Raw genomic sequence first — 23,886 nt, 5'->3', positions numbered from 1 at the left:
CTCAATTTTATCTCAAAACCCCTTTATACTCTTAAAAATTATTGAGAACTCTGTAGAGCTTTTGTTTATATGGATTATATCTATTGGTATTTATTGCATTGGAAAACTGAAATTATTTAAAATATGTATTTTTTAATTCACTTAAACATTAATAAGCTCATTATATATTTAACATAGTTTTTCTGAAAAATACATTTTCTAAAACAAAAAAAAATAGTGAAAAGAACACGCAGTTTCACATTTTTACAAATCTCTTTAATGTTTGCTTTAATAGAATAGAGCTGGATTTTCATTTGCTTTCGAATTCAATCTGTTGCAATATCCCATACCATGTAGCTTCAAGAAAAATCGTTATCAGAATGAGAATGAAAAAGGCAGAAGATAACTCAGTGTTACAATGACACTAGTTTTCACCTCATGAAGGGTTTTATGGACCTTCAAGGAGGTCCACGGACCATACTTTGAGAACCACTGATATACTGAATCAATTATATAGGCATTCAGTGAATGAATGACTGTTCAAGACACTGTGCATATATCGGTGAACAAAGTCCTTATTTTCAGAGAGTTGACATTATAGCTGTTATTTCCTATTAGGGATGATCCAACACAAAGCCCCATTAATTCAAGGTATTCTTCTACAGAAATCTCTTACCACTGGTCAGTTAGTTCTCTACTGTTTGAATACTTCTAGAGTGAGGGAACTCACTTGTCATCTTTTTTTCTCCTACTGAACATGCTAGCTCCCAGATTTGTTTCTTTTTTCTTTTAAACTGAGGTATAGTTGATGGACAAGATTATATAAGTTTCAGGTGTACAACATGGTGACAGACAGTTTTTAAAGGTTATATTCCACTTATAGTTATTATAAAATATTGGCTATATTCTCTGTGCTGTACAATGTATCCTTGTAGCTTATTTATTTTATACATAGTAGTTTGTACCTCAATCCTCTACCCTATCTTGCCCCGCCCCCTTCCCCTCTCCCCACTGGTAACTACTAGTTCGTTTTCTGTATCTGTGAGTCTGTTTCTTTTCCAGGTTTGTTTCTTATGTTATATATTTACTTTCACAGTTGTTTTCTCTGGACATGTCAATGTCCCTTTTAAAGTTCTGCATCAGAATGGAACATCTGTGTCGTAGATGAGGTCTGACTATTAAAGAGGAAAATGGTATAAAAATTTGAATCTGTTGAGGGTCATAATTTATTGTTGATATTATAATTTCCAGATGTGAAATTAGGCAACCAACCAGCAAACATTTTAGAAAAATAGAACACTGTATTGTGGGACATTACTACTTTCCTAAAGCATCACTATAATTGTCCACAGGCTGCCATATTTCAAGTCAGTTGTCATCTTGGGTACCAAGGTAATAGAACCAAAGCAAGTTATCAAGTGATCGTAATACAGTTACATTATATAAAAAAAGTAAGAACCACTTTCCCTAGTTTATTAGTGTATAATTAAAGTTGAAAGTTTTAACATGTTCACAAACAACAGAAATAGAATTCTGGCTCATACTCATAGGTTCTGGTGGAAAAAAAGAGCCCTTAATTGGACAATAGCCAGCTATCCAATAGAGAATAAACAAAAGAAAACAATGTAACTTTTCCTTTTCAAGGCCCATAATAGAATAGCTGCATTATTCATCAATTAAATATACATCTTTGGGCTTCCCTGGTGGCGCAGTGGTTGAGAGTCCGCCTGCCGATGCAGGGGACACGGGTTCGTGCCCCGGTCCAGGAAGATGCCACATGCTGCAGAGCAGCTGGGCCTGTGAGCCATGGCCACTGAGCCTGCGTGTCCAGAGCCTGTGCTCCGAAATGGGAGAGGCCACAACAGTGAGAGGCCCGCATACCACACACACACACACACACACACACACACAAAATATATATATATACTTCATTTTTTAAAATTTTGTCTATACGGAAACAACCTAAATGTCCATCAGCAGATGAATGGATAAAGAAGATGTGGTACACACACACACACACACACACACACACACACACACACACACACACACTGGAATATTACTCAGCCATTAAAAAGAACAAAATAATGCCATTTGCAGCAATATGGATGGACCTAGAGACCATGTGAAGTAAGTCAGACAGAGAAAGACAAATATCATATGACATCACTTACATATGGAATCTAAAAAAAAAGTACAAATGAACCTATTTACAAAACAGAAATAGAGTCAAAGATGTAGAAAACAAACATGGTTACCAAGGGGGAAAGAAGGGGTGGGAAGGACAAACTGGGGGATTGGGATTGACATATACACACTACTATATATAAAACAGATAATGAATAAGAACCTACTGTATAGCACAAGGAACTCTACTCAGTACTCTGTAATGACCTATATGGGAACAGAATCTAAAAAAGAGTGGATATATGTATATGTATAACTGATTCACTTTGCTGTACAGCAGAAACTAATACAACATTGTAAATCAACTATACGCCAATAAAAAATTAATTAAAAAATTTAAAATTAAAAAAAATTTTTAAAAGATATATATATATATACACACACACAATGAAATATTACTCAGCCATTAAAAAGAATGAAATAATGCCATTTGCAGCAACATGGATGGACCTAGAGATTATCATACTAAATGAAGTAAGTCAGAAACAAAGACAAATACCACATGATATCACTTACATGTGGAATCTAAAATATGACACAAATGAACATATCTACAAAACAAAAACAGACTCACAGATATAGAGAACAGACTTGTGGTTGCCAAAGGGTAAGGGGGGTCGGGGAGGGAATGATTGGGAGTTTGGGATTAGCAGATGCAAGCTATTATATATAGGACAAATAAACAACAAGGTCCTACTGTATAGCACAGGGAACTATATTCAGTATCCTCTGACAAACCACAATGGAAAATATGAAAAACGATGTATATATATGTATAACTGAGTCACTTTGCTGTACAGCAGGTATTAAACACAACATTGTAAATCAACTGTACTTCAATAAAAATTTAAAAATAAAATAAAATTTTGGGGACTTCCCTGGTGGTGCAGTGGTAAAGAATCCGCCTGCCAATGGAGGAGACATGGGTTCAAGCCCTGGTCTGGGAAGATCCCACATGCTGCAAAGCAATTAAGCCCATGCGCCACAACTACTGAAGCCTATGCACTCTAGGGCCCGCATGACGCAACTACTGAGCCCACGTGCTGCAACTACTGAAGCCCACACACCTAGAGCCCACGCTCCGCAACAAGAGAAGCCACCACAATGAGAAGCCCGCACACTGCAACAAAGAGTAGCCCCCGCTCACTGCAACTAGAGGAAGCCCACATGCAGCAATGAAGACCCAATGCAATCAAAAAAAAAGTAAAAAAAAAATTAAAATAAATAAATAAAAATTTTGTCTAGATTATTGAAACTGTAAAATGAAACTTTATCCAGCCAAAAAATAAGTTACGATTTCAGATGAACCAACCTTTACGGACAATTCATATGTGGCTGAGTTCCAGATATCTCTTTCTGCCATTAACTGTTTAATATCACTCTCCATCCTCCCTCTTTGTAACGTATATAAGTCATGATATTCTTCTACAATTCTAAAAGAAAAATTTAAAAACAGCTATATAAATACATATTTAAAAAATAATTTTGTTCTAAAGTAGGCAATTTGTTCCTTTAAAACTCATCACAAGGTAATTATGGTATAACTTCTGGATATATTAGTAACACTAATATACAGTGAAATAGAAGAAAAAATACTCACATTTCATGAATAAATCTTACAAAGGTCCTAAAGTAAAATGTTCAATATATTGTTCCCTGCTCTAAACACTTTTCATCATATTCTTCTTTATTCACTAGAATTTTCACACCATGGTACTCCAGTGGTATAACACTATATCTAATGAAAAATTCTGAATACAAGTAGTAGTAATATAGCTGTTTTTCATTTTTTTTCCTCACAGAATTTAGGATTCTTTATTAAGAAGATATAAATGCACAAAGCCCAATAATTGTGAGCTACATTTAAAAATTATATATAATTAGTATAAGATTTAAATAAATTCTCTACCAATCAACTGAAAGCTTAAGTATAATTAAGTACATTTTTCTTAAATCTTTTTTCTTCTTGTTTACCAGAACATACCTTTTCCTTCTAACTTACACTGAAACTTCTTTTAGAATTAAAATCCCTTCTGAGGTTAAATACAAACACAGAAGTTATAAAGTGATTGGTAGCCTTTCACAAACCTTTTGAAAACACTCCCTCCTAAGGAACATTAACTTTTCTGTAAGAATAAAAGGTCAGTGACACAAAATTCTTCTAATTTTGTTGAAAGCCATTAACCGCCAACATCAGTTCCTAAAGCCTCCTTCTATTTGGAGGCATCCACTTGTTCAAACTGAGAAAAAATTAATCACTGCAGGTGGCACACAGATGAATGTACATATAAAAATTCAACAAGCAATAACCTTAAGAGTTATGCACTTTACTATCTAAAAGACCTCAATTTTAAAAAGTGAATTAATGACCCTTATTTATCTTTTTAAAAAATATCTTTATTGGAGTATAATTGCTTTACAATGTTAGTTTCTGCTGTACAACAAACTAAATCAGCTATATGTATACATATATCCCCATATCCCTTCCCTCTTGAGCCTCCCTCCCACCCTCCCTATCCCACCCCTCTAGGTTGTCACAAAGCATCAAGCTGATCTCCCTGTACTATGCAGCAGCTTCCCACTAGCCACCCATTTTACATTTGGTAGTGTATATGTGAATGACTCTTATTTATAACAGTCAAAGAAAAAATTCAGAAACAACCTTAATGTCCAACAACAAGGGACTGGCCAAATAAAATATATAATGCAGCTCTATGATGAAAATACTCTGTAGCTAATTAAAGATCATGTTCTTAGGACTTCCCTGGTGGCACAGTGGTTAAGAATCTGCCTGCTGATGCAGGGAACATGGGTTCGAGCCCTGGTCCAGGAAGATCCCACATGCCATGGAGCAACTAAGCCCATGAGCCACAACTACTGAGCATACGCTCTAGAGCCCACGTGCCACAACTACTGAAGCCTGCACTCCTAGAGCCCATGCTCCACAACAAGAGAAGCCACCGCAGTGAGAAGCCTGCGCATCTCAACAAAGAGTAGCCCTGGCTCACCGCAACTAGAGAAAGCCCGTGCGCAGCAACGAAGACCCAACGCAGCCAAAAATAATTAATTAATTAATTTAAAAAATAAATAAAAAATAAAGGTCATGTTCTTAATACTCTGGTACATAGGAAAAACTTTTGTGTACAACATAAAATAAGAAAACCCGGGGGGCTTCCCTGGTGGCGCAGTGGTTGAGAGTCCGCCTGCTGATGCAGGGGACACGGGTTCGTGCCCCGGTCCGGGAGGATCCCACATGCCGCGGAGCGGCTGCGCCCGTGAGCCGTGGCCGCTGAGCCTGCGCGTCCGGAGCCTGTGCTCCGCAACGGGAGAGGCCACAACAGTGAGAGGCCCGTGTACCGCAAAAAAAAAAAAACAAAAAAAAAACAAAAAAAAAGAAAACCCAAATGACAATAGTACACATTCAGTTTATATCATTTTTATAAAAAATATATAGAAAAAAGAAAAATATATTGAAATATTAATAGTAGTTAACTTTAAGAGAATTGTGAATGTTTTTAATTTTCTTATTTATGTGTTTCTGTATTTTCCAAATTTTCAACAAAATAATTAGTCACGATAAGAAAAAAATATTACCTACAATATCTAATCACACACACACAAAATGAACCATCCTACTTCAGAACCATCAATGTTTAAAGAAAATGAGATTTTTTTTCTCTCTTTTCTTCCCCTTCTCTCTGATTTTAGATGTTTTGTTCTGATAATTGACATTAGCACAAAAGAAATTCTAATTTATTTATTTTTCAAAGATTTTTTTTTTAATTTTTAAATTTTATTTTATTTTTAGCTGCATCGGGTCTCAGTTGCAGCACATGGGATCTTCATTGTCGCGTGTGGGATCTTCATTGAGGCATGCAGGATCTTTAGTTGCGGCATGCAGCATCTAGTTCCCTCACCAGGGATTGAACTCAGGTCCCTGCATTGGGAGAATGGAGTCTTAACCACTGGACCACCAGGGAAGTCCCGAAATTGTGATTTTTTTAAAATTTATTTTTGCTTGTCTGTGTTTTCTAATTTTCTTATAAGGCACATGTACTGCTTCTATGATAATATAATAATATTTTAAATCAACTAAATAAAAAATTAAAATGCAATCATATATATCTTTTGATACATACCCAAGAGCTTCCTAGTAATCAGAACTCTAACAGAAAACAAAATAAAATATGAAAATGAAATAGAATAGAGGTTAGCAAACTACAGCCTTTGGGTCAAACCTGGCCCACCACTTGTTTTTATATAGCACATGAGCTAAGAATTTTACTTCTTTTATTTTTTATATATTTGATTTATTTTATATTTTTTAATGGTTAAAAACCAATAGGAGAATAATATTCTGTAACACATGGAAATATTATAAATTCAGATTTCAGTGTCAATAAATAAAGTTTTATTGGAACACAATCATGTTCTGGTATTGTCCTTGGCTGCTTTTGCACTACAGTGGCACACATTACAAAGGAACAGTTGATTGAGTAGTTGCATCAGAAACCATATCTCACCATCTGGCCCTTTACAGAAAAAGTCTGCTAACCCCTGAAATAGAATAAAAACATTAGGACCACAGTAGAGTCACTAAAATCTAAAAAAGAACTACACTCACACTACTAACTAGGAAAATACAAACAAAAACCAGGTACATTTCATATCTATTAGACTGATAAAAGATATGAGCAAAAGGGAAATCTCATACACTGATTAGAGGATATACTGGTACAACCACTTTCTGCAGTATCTGGTAACATCCAGCAAGACAAGGCTATGCATATCCTATGACCCAGTAATTCCACTTCTAGGTTTACCCCCCTGGAAAATTCGCACACAAGGAGACACAAGATGTGTATTACAACAGTGTGTGGAAGAGTTAATATATACAATGAACTTTAACATATATTAACTCCTTTAAGCACTGTTGTAATTCAAAAAACTTCAAATGCGGGGCTTCCCTGGTGGCGCAGTGGTTGGGAGTCCGCCTGCCGATGCAGGGGACACGGGTTCGAGCCCTGGTCCGGGAGGATCCCACATGCCGCGGAGCGGCTGGGCCCGTGAGCCATGGCCGCTGAGCCTGCGCGTCTGGAGCCTGTGCTCCGCAACGGGAGAGGCCACGACAGTGAGAGGCCCGCGTACTGGAAAAAAAAAAAAAAAAAAAAAAAAAACTTCAAATGCTTCTAAAAATTTTTATTTCTTGAAATAAGGTGTGAAGCAAGTATGACATAATGGCTAACATTCGGTAACTCACCTGGCATTCTTTTCAGCATCTAAAAGAGCTTGTGCCAAAGCTCTGTGGGCCTTCTCTGCTTCCTTTGTTAATTTCATATCATGTGCCTGAACCAAACACAGCTCCCTGAAATAAAGCAAGCAAATTTTGTATTCATAGTTGAAGATTTTGAAAACATTTCTACCTAGGAAATCAGATTTATACTCAGGAATCTTCTCAGTTATCATGTGTACATCTCTTCCTAGTTTTTCTACCTTATAAACCAAATCAAGAAATCTAGTGTTCATTCAGGTGGACTCTTACCAGGTTTGGCAATGGAATCAGACTGGCTAGAAAAGGCAGAAAGAAGATGGGGAGGATTCTCTAGAATGGAGTGAAGGCAGATGCTGGCAGGCAAGGCCTTAAGGCTGCTCTGTCCTACCCTGTGACATACCTATCCTATCCTCTTCATTCTTGTCACTAATCATCTTGCCACAAGGTTGGTTGATCACTAAATGTGATTGCTATTATATATAATGCTTATTCTCTTTGGGATTTGAACCTTAACATCCATAATCACGGCGCTGCTCTGTAAACCAAACTAAGATAAGCATCTCTATTTTGGAAGGAAGAACAAGAGTCTTTTCCCTAACAAACACACAACAGACCCCTAGTTTTGTGTTAACCTGTGTAACCCATGTCTCTACAGTTATATCCAGGTCTTTCTGTTCTCTTGCAAAACACGAAAAGAGAATCAGAGAGTCCTCACCTTTAATCATTCTACTTTCCCTGAGTATTTTTTACTCTCTTTAGAGACAGGGCTTTGATAAGCACAGTTTTTACCTGGTCAGTTCCTCAATAACATTATTAAAATTGTACAGTTCTTCTAAAATGCGCTGGTCCATCACTCGCTGAGTTACCATGTCTTTGTAGAAGTCAGTCATATGCCAGGCAATTTGATCAAGCATTTGTACATACCGCTCTCTGTATGAGAAAGAAGGAAAATAAGACATCATGCAGAAGAAAAGGAAAAACGAGCCAGAAAATATGTGAGAGAGAAAGTAATGTTAGGGAAAGAAATAGCAAACAGATACTCACAAAAGATATGTGGGGAGAAAAAGACAGAAAAAGAAAAGGATCTAGGCTGTGAATTCCTGCCATGCTCATGAATGAATGCGCATTCCAAGTGAATGAACTGTGGAGAATTTTAATCAGAGTCATAATTATTTGGAATATAATGTCTGAGATGTAAAACAAAATAAGGACTTTTTTTATTTCTTCTTCTAAATTATAAACTCTATCAGGATAAAAACTATGTCTTACGTATTTACACATTTACAACATCTAACAGAGTGCCTTGAATATAGTGGAATTTTTCTAAATAGTTTTTTTTGTAAATAGTTGAATTCATGAATAAAACCACTTTCTCAAACTGACCAAAATGTAAAAAGACACCAACTGTTTAAAAATAAACAAAGACAAAGAAGTCTTTAAGTGCTAAGAAGTAATTTCTCTTGCTTCTGAATAAAACCAAACAAAATATTTGGAAATGATCACAGATGATAAATTATAAATACCATAACTGAGCAGTCTTCATTTATTTTAAAAGTGATCTAGGTATTGTATTCTAAGCCTGAGACCCTAGAATTTTAATATCTTTCAGTTGAAATAATCATTTAGCTTGATCTCTCACCCACTGACAAAAAGAATTATCCAGTCCTTGCTTAAACACTTAAAGTGACAGGGAGTTTATCAGCTCAATGTGCAGCTCATACATTGGGACGTATCAATTTTTAAAACACCTTCTTTAGGACCCTCCCTCATGGCAATATAGGGACAAAATATTCTGAAGGGCCTTCCCATTACAACACAACTATATCCATGATAAAGCATACTTCTTGAAGCATTACTGGGCTCACAGAAAGAAATAGAATTCTCTAGGGATGAAAAAACAACAACAAACTAAATATGGTAAGCTAACAATGGAGTGGGAAGTGGTAACCAGTATTCACTAGGAAGACCCAAGGTCAGGGGTGGCCCAGTAAAAATACCAACATTGGGTCCCAGACACTAAGTCTTGGGCTTTCTTCAAAGTGGGCAACCTGGGAGTAGGACTATTGGATGAAGCCAGGATTCCAGAAAAGAAAAAATACAAATCATCCCTTCAGGAAGCATCCATGATTTATACCCTGAGGATTTCATGATTAAGATTAGCCAAATATTAGTCACACAAGCAAAGACTGGAAAATACTCATGTAAATAAACCATCATGAATGAGACGCAGAAGAAACAACACACAGTAGATTTAGATACCAATGGTCTTCATATATTAGAATCATCAGATTTAGAATACAAAACTATGCATGAAATGTCTGAGAAATAAAAGATGGAATTTAAACATGAATAAGCAACAAAAAACTTATCAAATATGATGAGACAGATATGGACACAAACCAACAGAACTCTCAGGGGAAAAATGTAATTATCAAACTGTAAAACTCAATAGATGAGTTACAGCAGAATAGATGTAGCTAAAGAGAGTATTAATGTCCTGGAAAAAATACCCAGAATGCAGCACAGAGACAAGGAGGTGGAAATTATGAAATAGAGATAAAGAGACAAAGAGCATAGAATGAGAAGATCTAATATAAGTCTAATCAGAGTTCCAGAAAGAGAAAACAGAGAGAATACAGACATTCATCAAAGAGATCATCACTGATACTTCTCCAAAACTTATGAAGGACATTAATTTATACATAGGATTGTGGTACAGATATAGGTGCAAGAAATAAAAAAAAGAAATCCAGAGGAACCAAATACACTCTCCTTCCTAACATAACAATGACAACAACAAAAAAAGACACAGTATGTGAAACAATTTTTGAGACACTGGGTATCAAGCAATGAAAGAAAGTGATTCCTGAGACACCAGAAATAAATAAGGTAAGCACTATGATTGCTCCAACTTGCTGGCCTGAGAGAAGTTTTCAGGCCATGCAATAAGGAGATGGAACCCATGAGGACCCCACTGGACTCCCTAATTTAAGGAGACAGAGCTAAGAGTCTAGAGAGATGAAAGTGGCTAGAGTTCAGAGGACAAGCTACCAGGGAGAAAAGAGCTGCACAGAGAGACCTCTGGAGGTCTACAGAGGGTCCCCCTCAAGTATTCAGCTAAGTAATGATCAGGGCATAAATGTGAAGAAACTTTCTGAGACCAGGGAAAAGAACCATCTGAAAGGATCAAAGGTAAGAGTGCCCGGCACTCACACATGGCTCAAAATCATGCCTGTTCCACCTAGCCAAACTGGAAAAATTCATGATTCATGGGGCAGTGGATAGAATACAAAGAAAAGTCTAGTCTCAGTATTCAGGAATAATTAGCCCTAAATTGAGCACTGTTCTGGTCCTGCCTAAAGGTCCCCGAAGGTCAAACTGTTTTCAAGTAACAGTTGTGTCCCAGAATAAAGCTAAAGAATATTTTTAAGAGTACAAAAACACATAGTATCCAATAAGGTAAAATTCACAATGTCTGCCATTCAATCAAAATTACCAAGCATGCAAAGAAGTAGGAAAACACAACCATGAAGTGAAAAATAAATTAATCAAAACTGACCCAGAAATGGCGTGTTAGAATTAACAGATAAGGACACTAAAAGTTATCATAACTATATTCCATATGTTCAAAAAGTTAAGGAGTATAACTGATTCACTTTGTTATAAAGCAGAAACTAACACACCATTGTAAAGCAATTATACTCTAATAAAGATGTAAAAAAAAAAAAAGTTAAGGAGACATGGATAGTATTTTTTAAAAGACCCTAACTGAGCTTCTAGAAATGAAAACTACAGTGTCTCAGATGAAAATACCACTGGGTGGGATTAAAAGCAGATTAGATACTGCAGAAAAAAGATTAGTGAATTTGAAGATACAGCAATAGAAGCTATCCAAAATGAATAGTAAAAGAGAAAAAAATAATTTAAAGATTTCAAAACATCAGTGACCTGTGGGATAATTTCATTATGAGTGGCCTAATATATGTGTAAATAGACTCCCCTGAAGAGGGGGAAAGCAGAAAAAATACTTGAAGAAAAATGAGCCAAAAAATTTCCATATTTGATGAAAAATATAAATTCACAGATCCAAAAAGCTCAATGAATACCAAGCATAAGAAACATGAAGAAAACTACACCAAAACACATCATAGTCAAATTGTTCCAAAGCAATGATATGGTGCCCAGAATTTAATGATTTCCACAAAATAATGGTCAGGAAATTTTTCATCAGATTAAAATTCAAGTGAGAGTAAAGAAACCAGTCTGGAAAGACCACATAACATATTACCTCAACTGTATGATGTTCTAGAAAAGAGAAAAAGGATAGAGACAGTAAAAAGACCAGTGGTTACTGAGGGTTCAGGGTGAAGGGGGATGGGAAGGGAGGAGGGATAAATAGGTGATGCACAAGGATTTTTAGGACCATGAAACTATTCTGTATGATACTGTAATGTTGTGATACCGACTGATACCATATTTTGAAATCAACATGGATAAATTAGTGTGCTTTCCATGTGTAGTATATTTCACTAAGAAAACCTGAAAGAACTGGGGATGTTTAGCTTAACAGAATGCATAAGAGGAAGACAAAATGCCTGTTTTCAAATATTTAAAGAGCTATAAGATGAAAGGAAGAATGGACTTCTTTTGAGGATTTTTAGAGTGCAAAATTATGATTAGCAGGTAGAAGTTATAGGAAGATAGATAACACTTATATAAAGGAGGTGTTTAAATTTTTTTTTTATGGGAAATTTGATACACAAAGTAATATCAGCAATGTAAATGAGGAATCACAATGATGAAATGACTACTGAGGAACACTTCGTAATTTTTATTAAGATATAATTTTCATGCCATAATGTTCACCCTTTAAAAGTGATAATGTGTTTAGTATATTCACAAAGTTGTGAAACCCTCAACCTATCTAATTCTGGAGTATTTTCATCATCCTCAAACACCTCTTAACGGTACCTGTTAGCAGTCACTCTCCATTCTTCTTTCTCTCATTTCCTGGCAACTACTAATCTACTTTCTGTCTAGATTTGCCTCTTCTGGACATTTCATATAAACTGAATCATATAGTATGTGATCTTTTGTGACTAGCTTCTTTCACTTAGCATAATGTCTTCAAGGTTCATCCATGGTAAATCATGTATCAGTACTTCATTCCTTTCTATGGTTGAAAAATATGCATTTGTCAAAACCCATAGAACTGTATAACAAAAGAATAAACCTTAATGTAAACTATGAACTTCAGTCAATAATATTGATATATTGTTTCATTACTTATAACAAATATACTACATTAACACAAGATATTAATAATGAGAGAAACTGTATACAGAGGACAGAGGGGTATATGGACACTCTCTGTATTATCTGTTCAATTCTTCTGTAGATCTAAAACTATGTTTTTTATAAATTTATTTTAATTATTTATTTTTGGCTGCGTTGGGTCGTCATTGCTGCAAGCAGGCTTTCTCTAGTTGCGGCGAGCGGGGGCTACTCTTGGTTGCGGTGCATGGGCTCCTCATTATGGTGGTGTCTCTTGTTGAGGAGCATGGGCTCTAGGTGTGCAGGCTTCAGTAGTTGTGGCGCATGGGCTTAGCTGCTCCATGGCATGTGGGATATTCCCGGACCAGGGCTCAAACCCATGTCCCCTGCATTGGCAGGTGGATTCTTAACCACTGCACCACCAGGGAAGTCCTAAAACTATTTTTCTTTTAAACTTTTTATTTTCTAAAAGAAAGTAAGGTGAGCACATTTAAAAAAAAATGAATAGGTAAGTAACAAGTTGGGAGAAAATATCCTTGAACACTGCAGGGGTTGGGGCGCCCACTCCACTGCAGTTGAAAATCTGTGGACAGTCATCCCTTGGTATCTGTGGGAGACTGGTTCCAGGACCCACTGTGGACACCAAAATCCAACGATGCTCAAGTCCCACAGTCAGCCCTCTGTATCTAAGGTTTCAAATCCACAGATTTAACCAACCATGGATCATGTAGTACTATATTTATTAGGAAAAAAAAAAAATCCATGCTTAAGTAGGCCCATGCAGTTTAAACTCACATTGTTCAAGGGTCAACTGTATGTATGTTTTAAAATACATTAAAATATATGTAAATATAAAATAAAATTATATATATAACAAAAGACTAGTTTCTGAGATGTATAAAGAACTCCTAAAGCTCAATAATAAAAAGACAAACAACCTGATTTAAAACTAGGCAAAAGATTTAAACAGACATTTCACAAAAAGAATATATGGTCAAGAAGCTCATGAAAAAGTGTTCAACATCAAGAGTTGGCAGGGAGGGACTTCCATGATGGTCCAGTGGTAAAGAATCTGCCTTGCAATGCAGGGGACATGGGTTTGATCCCTGGTCAGGGAACTAAGATGCCATATGCCACAGGGCAACTAAGCCTGTGTGCCACAACTACTGAGCTTGCATGCCTCAACTAGAGAGCCTGCATGCCACAAATTACAGAGCCCATGCATTCTGGAACCCGCGCCACAACTAAAGAGCCCACCCGCCCTGGAGCCTGCACACCACAACTAAAGAAGAGAAAAAAAAAACCCGCATATCACAACTAGAAAGAAGCCCACACATCACAACAAAGAGCCCACGTGCCACAACAAAAGATCCACATGCCTCAACAAAAAGATCCCACGTGCTGCAACTAAGACCTGACACAGCCAAAAATAAATAAATCTTAAAAGAAAAAAAAAGAGTTGGCAGGGAAATGTAGGTTAAAAGCATAATAACATACTATTATACATCCACCATAATGTCCAAAATTAAAAAGAACTACAAAACTAAATGTTGGCAAAAATATGGAGCAACCAGAACTCTCACACACTACTAGCAGGAGTATATAATGGTACAAACACTTTAGAGAAAAATACGATTATCCCCCTTTTTTCTTCATATATATATATATATTTCTAATAGATCTTTATTGGAGTATAATTGCTTCACAATACTATGTTAGTTTCTGTTGCACAACAAAGTGAATCAGCCATATGCATACCCGTGTCCCCACATCCCCTCCCTCTTGAGCCTCCCTCCCATCCTCCCTATCCCACCCCTCTAGGTCTTCACGAAGCACCGAGCCGATCTCCCTGTGCTGCGCTGCTGCTTCCCACCAGTCAACTATTTTACGTTTGGTAGTGTATATATATATCAATGCTACTCTCACTTCATCCCAGCTTCACCCTCCCACCCCATGTCCTCAGGTCCATTGTCTATGTCTACCTCTTTATTCCTGCCCTGCAACTAGATTCATCAGTACTTTTTTTTTTTTTAGATTCCATATATATGCGTTAGTGTATGGTATTTGTTTTTCACTTTCTGACTTACTTCACTCTGTGCAAGAGACTCTAGGTCCATCCACCTGACTACAAATAACTCAATTTCATTTCTTTTTATGGCTGAGTGATATTCCATTGTATATATGTGCCACTTCTTTATCCATTCATCTGTCAGTAGACATTTCAGTTGCTTCTATGTCCTGGCTATTGTAAATAGTGATGCAATGAACATTGTGGTGCATGTCTCTTTTTGAATTATGGTTTTCTCAGGTTATATGCCCAGTAGTGGGATTGCTGGGCCATATGGTTAATTCTATTTTTAGTTTTTTAAGGAAACTCCATACTGTTTTCCATAGTGGTTGTATCAATTCACATTCCCACCAACAGCACAGGAGGGTTCCCTTTTCACCATACCCTTTCCAGCATTTATTGTTTCTAGATTTTTTGATAATGGTCATTCTGACCGGTGAAAAGTGATACCTCATTGTAGTTTTGATTTGCATTTCTCTATTAGTGATGCTGAGCATCTTTTCATGTGCCTCTTGGCCATCCGTATGTCTTCCTCGGTGAAATTCTATTTAGATCTTCTGTCCATTTTTTAACTGAATTGTTTGTTTTTTTGATACTGAGCTCCATGAGCTGTTTGCATATTTTGGAGATTAATCCTTTGTCTGTTGTTTGATTTGCAAATATTTTCTCCCATTCTGAGGGTCATATTTTTGTCTTGTTTATGGTTTCTTTTGCTGTGCAAAAGCTTTTAAGTTTAATTAAGTGCCATTTGTTTATTTTTGTTTTTATTTCCATTACTCTAGCAGGTGGGTCAAAAAAGATCTTGCTGTGGTTTATGTCAAAGAGTGTTTTTCCTATGTTTTCCTCTAAGAGTTTTACACTGTCTGGTCCTACATTTAAGTCTTTAATCCATTTGGAGTTTATTTTTGTGTATGGTGTTAGGTAGTGTTCTAATTTCATTCCTTTACATGTAGCTGTCCAGTTTTCCCAGCACCACTTATTGAAGAGGCTGTCTTTTCTCCATTGTAAGTTCTTGCCTCCTTTGTTGTAAACTAGGTGCCCATATATGTGTGGGTTTATCTCTGGGCACTCTATCCTGTACCATTGATCTATATTTCTGTTTTTGTGCCAGTACCACATTGTCTTGATTACTGTAGCTTTGTGGTATAGTTTGAAGTCAGGGAGCTTGATTCCTCCAACTCTGTTTTTCTTTCCCAAGATTGCCTTGGCTATTCGGGGTCTTTTGTGTTTCTATACAAATTGTAAGATATTTTTGTCCTAATTCTGTGAAGAATGCCATTGGTAGTTTGATGGGGACTGCACTGAATCTGTAGATTGCTTTGGGTAGTACAGTCATTTTCACAATATTGATTCTTCCAATCCAAGAACATGGTATATTTCTCCATCTGTTTATGTCATCTTTGATTTCTTTCATGGGAGTTTTATAGTTTTCTGAGTACAAGTGTTTCTCCACCTTAGGCAGGTTTATTCCTAGGTACTTTATTCTTTTCGTTGCAGTGGTAAATGGGAGTGTTTCCTTAATTTCTCTTTCTGATTTTTTGTTATTGGTGTATAGGAAAGCCAGAGATTTCCGTGCATTAATTTTGTATTCTGCAACTTTACCAAATTCATTGATTAGTTCTAGTCGTTTTCTGGTGGCATCTTTAGGATATTCTATGTATAGTATCATGTCATTGGCAAAGAGTGACAGTTTTACTTCTTCTTTTCCCATTTGTATTCCTTTTACTTCTTTTTCTTCTCTGATTGATGTGGCTAGGACTTCCAAAACTATGCTGAATAAGAGTGGCGAGAGTGGTCATCCTTGTCTTGTTCCTGATCTTAGTGGAAATGCTTTCAGTATTTCACCATTGCGTATGATGCTTGCTGTGGGTTTCTCATATATGGCCTGTATTACGTTGAGGTAGGTTCCCTCTCTGCCCATTTTCTGAGAATTTTTATCATAAATGGGTGTTGAATTTTGTCAGAAGCTTTTTCTGCATCTAGTGAGAGGATCATATGGTTTATATTCTTTAATTTGTTAATATGGTGTATCACATTGACTAATTTGCATATATTGAAGAATCCTTGCATCCCTGGGATAATTCTACTTGATCATGGTGTATGATCCTTTTACTGTGCTGTTGGATTCTGTTTGCTAGTATTTTGTTCAGGATTTTTGCATCTATATTCATCAGTGATATTGGTCTATAATTTTCTTTTTTTGTCATATCTTTGCCTGGTTTTGCTATCAGGGTGATGATGGCTTCATAGAATGAATTTGGGAGTGTTTCTCCTTCTGCAATTTTTTGGAAGAGTTTGAGAAGGACCAGTGTTAGCTTTTCTCTAAATGTTTGACAGAATTCACCTGTGAAGCCAACTGGTCCTGGACTTTTGTTTGTTGGAAGATTTTAAATTATGGTTTCAATTTCATTACTTGTTATAGGTCTGTTTATATTTTCTAATTCTTCCTGGTTCAGTCTTGGAAAATTGTACCTTTCCAAGACTTTGTCCATTTCTCTGTGGCTGTCCATTTTATTGGCATATAGTTGTTTGTAGTAGTCTCTTATAATCCTTTATTTCTGCAGTGTCAGCTGTGATTTCTTCTTTTTCATTTCTAATATTATTGATTTGTGTCCTCTCCTTTATTTTCTTGATGAGACTGGCTAAGGGTTTATCAATTTTGTTTATCTTCTCAAAGAACCAGCTTTTAGTTTTATTGCTCTTTGCTATTGTTTTCTTCGTTTCTATTTCATTTATTTCTGCTCTGATCTTTATGATTCCTTTCCTTCTACTGACTTTGGGTTTTCTTTGTTCTTCTTTCTCTACTTGTTTTAAGGGTACGGTTAGATTGTTTACTTGAGATTTTTCTTGTTTCTTGAGGTGAGATTGATTCTTCCCTCTTAGAACTGCTTCTGCTGCATCCCATAGGTTTTGGGTTGTTGTGTTTTCATTGTCATTTGTTTCTGGGTATTTTTTAATTTCTTCTTTGATTTCTTCAGTGATCTCTTGGTTATTTAGTAGCACACTGTTTAGCCTCCATGTATTTGTGGTTTTCACAGTTTCTTTCCTGTAATTGATTTCCAATCTCATAGTGTTGTGGTCAGAAAAGATGCTTGATATGATTTCAATTTTCTTAAATTTTCCAAGGCGTGATTTGTGTCCCAAGATGTGATCTATCCTGGAGAATGTTCCATGTGCACTTGAGAAGAAAGTGTACTCTGCCACTTTTGGGTGGAATGTTCTATAACTATCAATTAAATCTATCTGGTCTATTGTGTCATTTAATTAAGCTTGTGTTTCCTTATTTATTTTCTGCTTGGATGATCTGTCCATTGGTATAAGTTGGGTGTTAAAGTCCTCTACTATTATTGTGTTACTGTCAATTTCTCCTTTCATGGTTGTTAGCATTTGCCTTATGTATTTTTTTTTAATAAATTTAGTTATTTATTATATTTGGCTGCGTTGGGTCTTCATTGCTGCGCACAGGCTTTCTCTAGTTGCGGTGAGCGGGGCTACTCTGTTGCGGTGCGCGGGCTTCTCATTGCAGTGGCTTCTCTTGTTGTGGAGCATGGACTCTAGGCATGCGGGCTTCAGTAGTTGCAGCACGCGGGCTCAGTAGTTGTGGCTCGAGGGCTCTAGAGCACAGGCTCAGTAGTTGTGGCGCATGGGCTTAGTTGCTCCGCGGCATGTGGGATCTTCCCAGACCAGGGCTCGAACCCGTGTCCCCTGCATTGGCAGGTAGACTCTTAACCACTGTGCCACCAGGGAAGCCCTGCCTTATGTATTGAAATGCTCCTATGTTGGGTGCATAAACATTGATAATTGTTATATCTTCTTCTTGGATTTATCCTTTGATCATTATGTAGTGTCCCTCCTTGTCTCTTGTAACAGTCTTTATTTTAAAGTCTATTTTACCTGATATGAGTATTGCTTTCTTTTGATTTCTGTTTGCATGAAATATCTTTTTCCATCCCTTCACTTTCAGTCTGTATGTGCCCCTAGGTCTGAAGTGGGTCTCTTGTAGACAGCATATATATGGCTCTTGTTTTTGTATCTATTCAGCCAGTCTGTGTCTTTTGGTTGGGGCATTTAATCCATTCACATTCAAGGCTATTATCGATATGTATGTTCCCATTACCATTTTCTTAATTGTTTGGTTTTTTTTTTGTGGGTCTTTTTCTTCTCTTGTGTTTCCCGCCTAGAGAAGTTTCTTTAGCATTTGTTTTAAAGCTGGTTTGGTGGTGCTGAATTCTCTTAGCTTTTGCTTGTCTGAAAAGCTTTTGACTTCTCCATCAAATCTGAATGAGATCCTTGCTGGGTAGAGTAATCTTGGTTGTAGGTTTTTCTCTTTCATCACTTTAAGTATATCCTGCCACTCCCTTCTGGCCTGCAGAGTTTCCGTTGAAAAATCAGCTGATAACCTTATGGGGATTCCTTTGTATGTTATTTTTTGTTTTTCCCTTGCTGCTTTTAATATTTTTTCTTTGAATTTAATTTTTGTTAGTTTGATTAATATGTGTCTTGGTGTGTTTTTCCTAGAGAGTCCTGTATGGGACACTCTGTGCTTCCTGGACCTGGGTGACTATTTCCTTCCCATGTTAGGGAAGTTTTCGGCTATAATCTCTTCAAATATTTTCTCAGATACTTTCTTTTTCTCTTCTTCTGGGACCCCTATAATTTGAATGTTGGTGCATTTAGTGTTGTCCCAGAGGTCTCTGAGATTGTCGTCAATTCTTTTCATTCTTTTTTCTTTATTCTGCTCCTCGGTAGTTATTTTCACCATTTTGTCTTCCAGCTCACTTATTCGTTCTTCTGCCTCAGTTATTCTGTTATTGATTCCTTCTAGTGTATTTTTCATTTCAGTTATTGTGTTGTTCATCTTTCTTTGTTTGTTCTTTAGTTCTGCTAGTTCTTTGTTAAACATCTCTTGTATTTTCTCGATCCATGCGTCCATTCTATTTCTGAGATTCTGGATCATCTTTACTATCATTACTCTGAATTCTTTTTCAGGTAGATTGTCTATTTCCTCTTCATTTATTTGGTCTTGTAGGTTTTTACCTTGCTCCTTCATCTGTGACATTTTTTGCCATCTTTTTTTTTTTTTTGAGTGGGATTGTGTTCCTGTCTTACTGGTTCTTTGGCCCGAGGCTTCCAACACTGGAGTTTGTAGGCTATTGGGTAGAGCTGCGTCTTGGTGCTGAGATGAGGAACTCCATGAGACCTCACTCCGATGGATATTCCCTGGGGTCTGAGGTGCTCTATTAGCCCAGTGGTTTGGACTTGGAGCTCCCACCGCAGGAGCTTCATCCCAACTTCTGGCTCATGAACCAAGATCCCGCAAGCCACATGGGGCAGCAAAAATAAACAAACAATAACAAAGTAAAAAATAAAATTAGACTAGGAAACTAACAGATATGCTAGAAAGAATGTAACAATTAAAATATAGGTGAATCAACAACCAGAAGGTACATCAGTACCACAATAGTAAAAAAGGGGAGGAGGGAAAAGGAAAAAAAAAAAAGGACCCACAGAGCTGTAAAAGGCCCTGGGGGCTGTGGGGGGTGGGGCTTAGGCTCAAGAAACAGAAGGGGCCCAGGCGTGCCCCCCACCCGTGGTCTCAGAGGGCAGGGGACCTCACCTGGGAGCCCAGCAGGCTTCCTGGGCTCGAGTGGGCAGGGCAAACGCACTCTTCTCCTCTCCTGCTCCTCCAGTCTGGGAGGGCCCCTCCTGCCTGCCTCTCCTGATCTCCCTGGCCTCCTTCCTATACCTCCAGGACCAGTGCGGCTGGTGGGGGCGGAGGGGGGAGCCTTGGAGGGCAGGGGACCTGCCCGGGAGCTCAGCAGGCTCCCCAGGCCTGAGTGGGCAGGGCAAATGCCCTCCACTCCTCTCTTGCTCCTCCTGGAGGGCCCCTTCCGCCTGCCTCTCCTGATCTACCCGACCTCAGGGTCACCGATCCTTTCTGGCCTCCACTTCTCCTCCCCCCTCAGTCCCCCTATGTCTTACCGGTTCACTTTGGGGTTCTTCCCATCTCCTTGGGCATCAGAGTCCCCCCACCAGCAGCTGGCACCCTAGTTGTGGGGAGATGCTAACTCCACATCTTCCCACACCGCCATCTTGACTCCACCCCTTGATAATTTCTTATAAGAATAAACTTAAACCGGGACTTCCCTGGCAGTACAGTGGTAAAGACTCCGTGCTTCCAATGCAGGGGGCACAGGTCCGATCCCTGGATGGGGAATTAAGATCCCGCATGCCGTGAGGCATGGCCAATAAATAAATAAATAGATAAACTTAAACTTACTTTATGATGTTTTGTACAACATGGGGAATATAGCCAATATTTTTGAATAAGTGTAAATGGAAAGTAATCTTTAAAATTTGTGTAAAAATAAACAATTTTTGAAAAAAATTAAAAAAAACAAACTTATGAACTAGCAATCCCATTCCTGCATATTTACCCAAGAAATGAAAGCACATGTTCACAGAAAGATTCTTACAAGAATGTGCACAGTAGCTTTATTCATAATAGCCCCAAACTGGAAAGAGTGCCCATCAATAGGAAAACAGATAAACTGCGTTTTGTTCCATTCATACAATGGAATACCACTCAGCAATAAAAAAGAACAAACTGCCCATACAGGCACAATGTGGATGAATTTCAAAAACATGCTATGTGAAAGAGGCCTTACATAAAAGAGTATATACCGTATGATCCCATTTGTATGAAGTTCCTAAATAGGCAAAACTAATCTAAGATTCAAAGAAGTCAGAACTTCTGGAGAAGGAGGGGTGGGCATTTCCAGGGAAAGAGCATTAAGGAACTTTGTGAGGTGGCCGTAATACCCTATATCTTGATAAGGGTTTGGGTTATTTAAGTGTATGTATCTGTCAAAAGTCAACAAATGCAGACAAGATTTGTCCATTTTATTATATGTAAATTTTACTTAAAAAGGAAAAAAAGGCAAATAAATAATGAACTCTGATTAATGATAGACACGCTGAAGTATCTGAGGGAAATACACTGATGTCTGCATTTTACTTTGAAGTACATGAAGTTGGTGGATAAACAGAAGCATGGCTAGATGGACAGACAAGCAATAAAGCAACAACAGTATCATGTTAACAGCAGAATCTAGATATATGTGTGCTTACAGTAAAATTCTTTCAATTTTTATGTGGGTATTTGGAAATTCCCTTAATAAAATATTGGAAAAAATGAAAATAACAATAACTGAAAAATGTCAGATGCCTGCATCCAAAGATATTTATAGTGTCAACCAAAACTAATTACTGCAGTAGCCCTATTTCTGTGTAATCTGAGTCTTATTCAGCTTATAACCAATCTGTCATTCTTCCCTCTATAAAAAATGGTTATTATGAACCTCTGTTTCATATGAAACCCTCCTTCTACAGTAACAGGCCTAAGAGACAGTTGCATGAAAAGCAGAGACACACACAAGCTGATCAGAAAGACACAGAGCAGGGACTTCCCTAGTGGTGCAGTGGATAAGAATCTGCCTGCCAATGCAGGGGACATGTGTTCAATCCCTGGTCCAGGAAGATCCCACATGCCATGGAGCAACTAAGCCCATGTACCACAACTACTGAGCCTGCGCTCTAGAGCGTGAGAGTCACAACTACTGAAGCCTGCGTGCCTAGAGCCCGTGCTCTGCAACAAGAGAAGCCACCGCAATGAAAAGCCTGTGCACCACAACAAAGAATAGTCCCTGCTCTCCGCAACTAGAGAAAGCCTGGGCACAGCAACAAAGACCCAATGCAGCCAGAAAAAAAAAAAAAAAAAAAAGACAGAGCAGAAAACTATAGTGACAAGCAAATGGGGCTGATATAGAGTATTTCCAGGGCATGCATGGTGTTACCATTTATTGGGGACAGCTACTGGATCCTCACAACAATCCTGTGAAACAGGGAGGACTTTATAAGATACCAGGCTCAGGACAACAGAAGTCTTCCTCATTGAAGGTAGGCCCTAGACCTTCAAAGAGCTCCTAACACAACAAAATGCCGGACAATAGATCATTCTGGACCTACTGAATGTTTCACTGTTTCACAAACACATCATGAATGTCTGCAGCAACCACCCTGAAACCTCATTGCTTATCCCCACGTACTGTGTATTCTTAAACTCCAACTCTACCCCATTCTAAAACCTTAGCTTTGAAACCCTATTCTGATCCTAACTCTGGCACTTTAGAGTTAGTATTTTTGTCTCCCTAGTGTCTGGCTCAATTTTTCTTAAAGAAATTTGGCTTTGACTTGCCTGCCTATCTCCTTCTGTCTAGACTTCCTGGAATAGGGCCCCACCCTATTTTGGCCCCTAGAAGCTAACTCCTGAAATCAGCTGGAAGAGTCCCACTCACACCAATTCCTCATTAAGGGAAGGTTTGGATACACAGTTAGTTATCTACTTCCTCTGCAATGATTCCTCATCTATCTCTCCTGGCTTTGTTCTTAGAGTGACAACTGAGCCTTTAGTTGTCCCTATCCTCATTCTAATTGGGCATTCTGAAGCTCTTGATGGTGTTCCAACAACTTACCCCTTAGTATCTATTCTTGACCAGTCTCCTATTAATGGCTTTGCTCCTAGTTTCTCAGCACCGTCAGATAGGCAGACTGTTTCCACAAATCAGATAGTGGCTAATAGGGCAAGTTCATATTATTAATTCCCATTCAGGAGAAACAGATATTCAGAGAAATCTAATAATTTGCCTATGGTTTCATGGCAAGGAAGCTGCAGATGTGTAATTTGAACCCAGTATTCTAATTCTACTATTCCTTTCTGCTTTTGGAAAGTGCCATAGTCATAAGGAAAAGAATTATAGTAATAATAGTTATCATCATCATCTATAATAATTGTATTGAGCACCTACTTCTGTGCTTGCATTATTCTATGAAGCATCTTAATGCCTGACACAGAGTAGAAACTCAGTAAATATCATTTAAGAATGAAAAATTTTCACATAGTGGGACCTCCCTGGTGGCACAGTGGTTAAGAATCCACCTGTCAATGCAGGGGACGTGGGTTTGACTCCTGGTCCAGGAAGATCCCACATGCCACCGAGCAGCTAAGCCCGTGCACCACAACAACTGAGCCTGTGCTCTAGAGCCC

At 37.8% G+C, this 23,886-nt stretch overlaps 1 protein-coding gene across 1 annotated transcript in view; it reads right to left on the bottom strand.

The window, feature by feature from the left end:
- The window catches only part of AXDND1 (axonemal dynein light chain domain containing 1), a 91,331-nt gene that overhangs the window by 47,818 nt on the left and 19,627 nt on the right, over window positions 1-23,886 (bottom strand). Inside the window, exons 9-11 of the mRNA XM_065870897.1 lie at window positions 8,228-8,368; window positions 7,427-7,531; window positions 3,479-3,599 (exon numbers count right to left, since the gene is read on the bottom strand). Of these exons, the coding sequence (XP_065726969.1) occupies window positions 3,479-3,599; window positions 7,427-7,531; window positions 8,228-8,368 (367 nt within the window). The remainder of the gene's footprint in view (window positions 1-3,478; window positions 3,600-7,426; window positions 7,532-8,227; window positions 8,369-23,886) is intronic.

Source organism: Phocoena phocoena, chromosome 1, assembly GCF_963924675.1.
Source record: "Phocoena phocoena chromosome 1, mPhoPho1.1, whole genome shotgun sequence".
NCBI lineage: Eukaryota > Metazoa > Chordata > Mammalia > Artiodactyla > Phocoenidae > Phocoena > Phocoena phocoena.
This window is presented reverse-complemented; position numbering and strand designations above follow the sequence as displayed.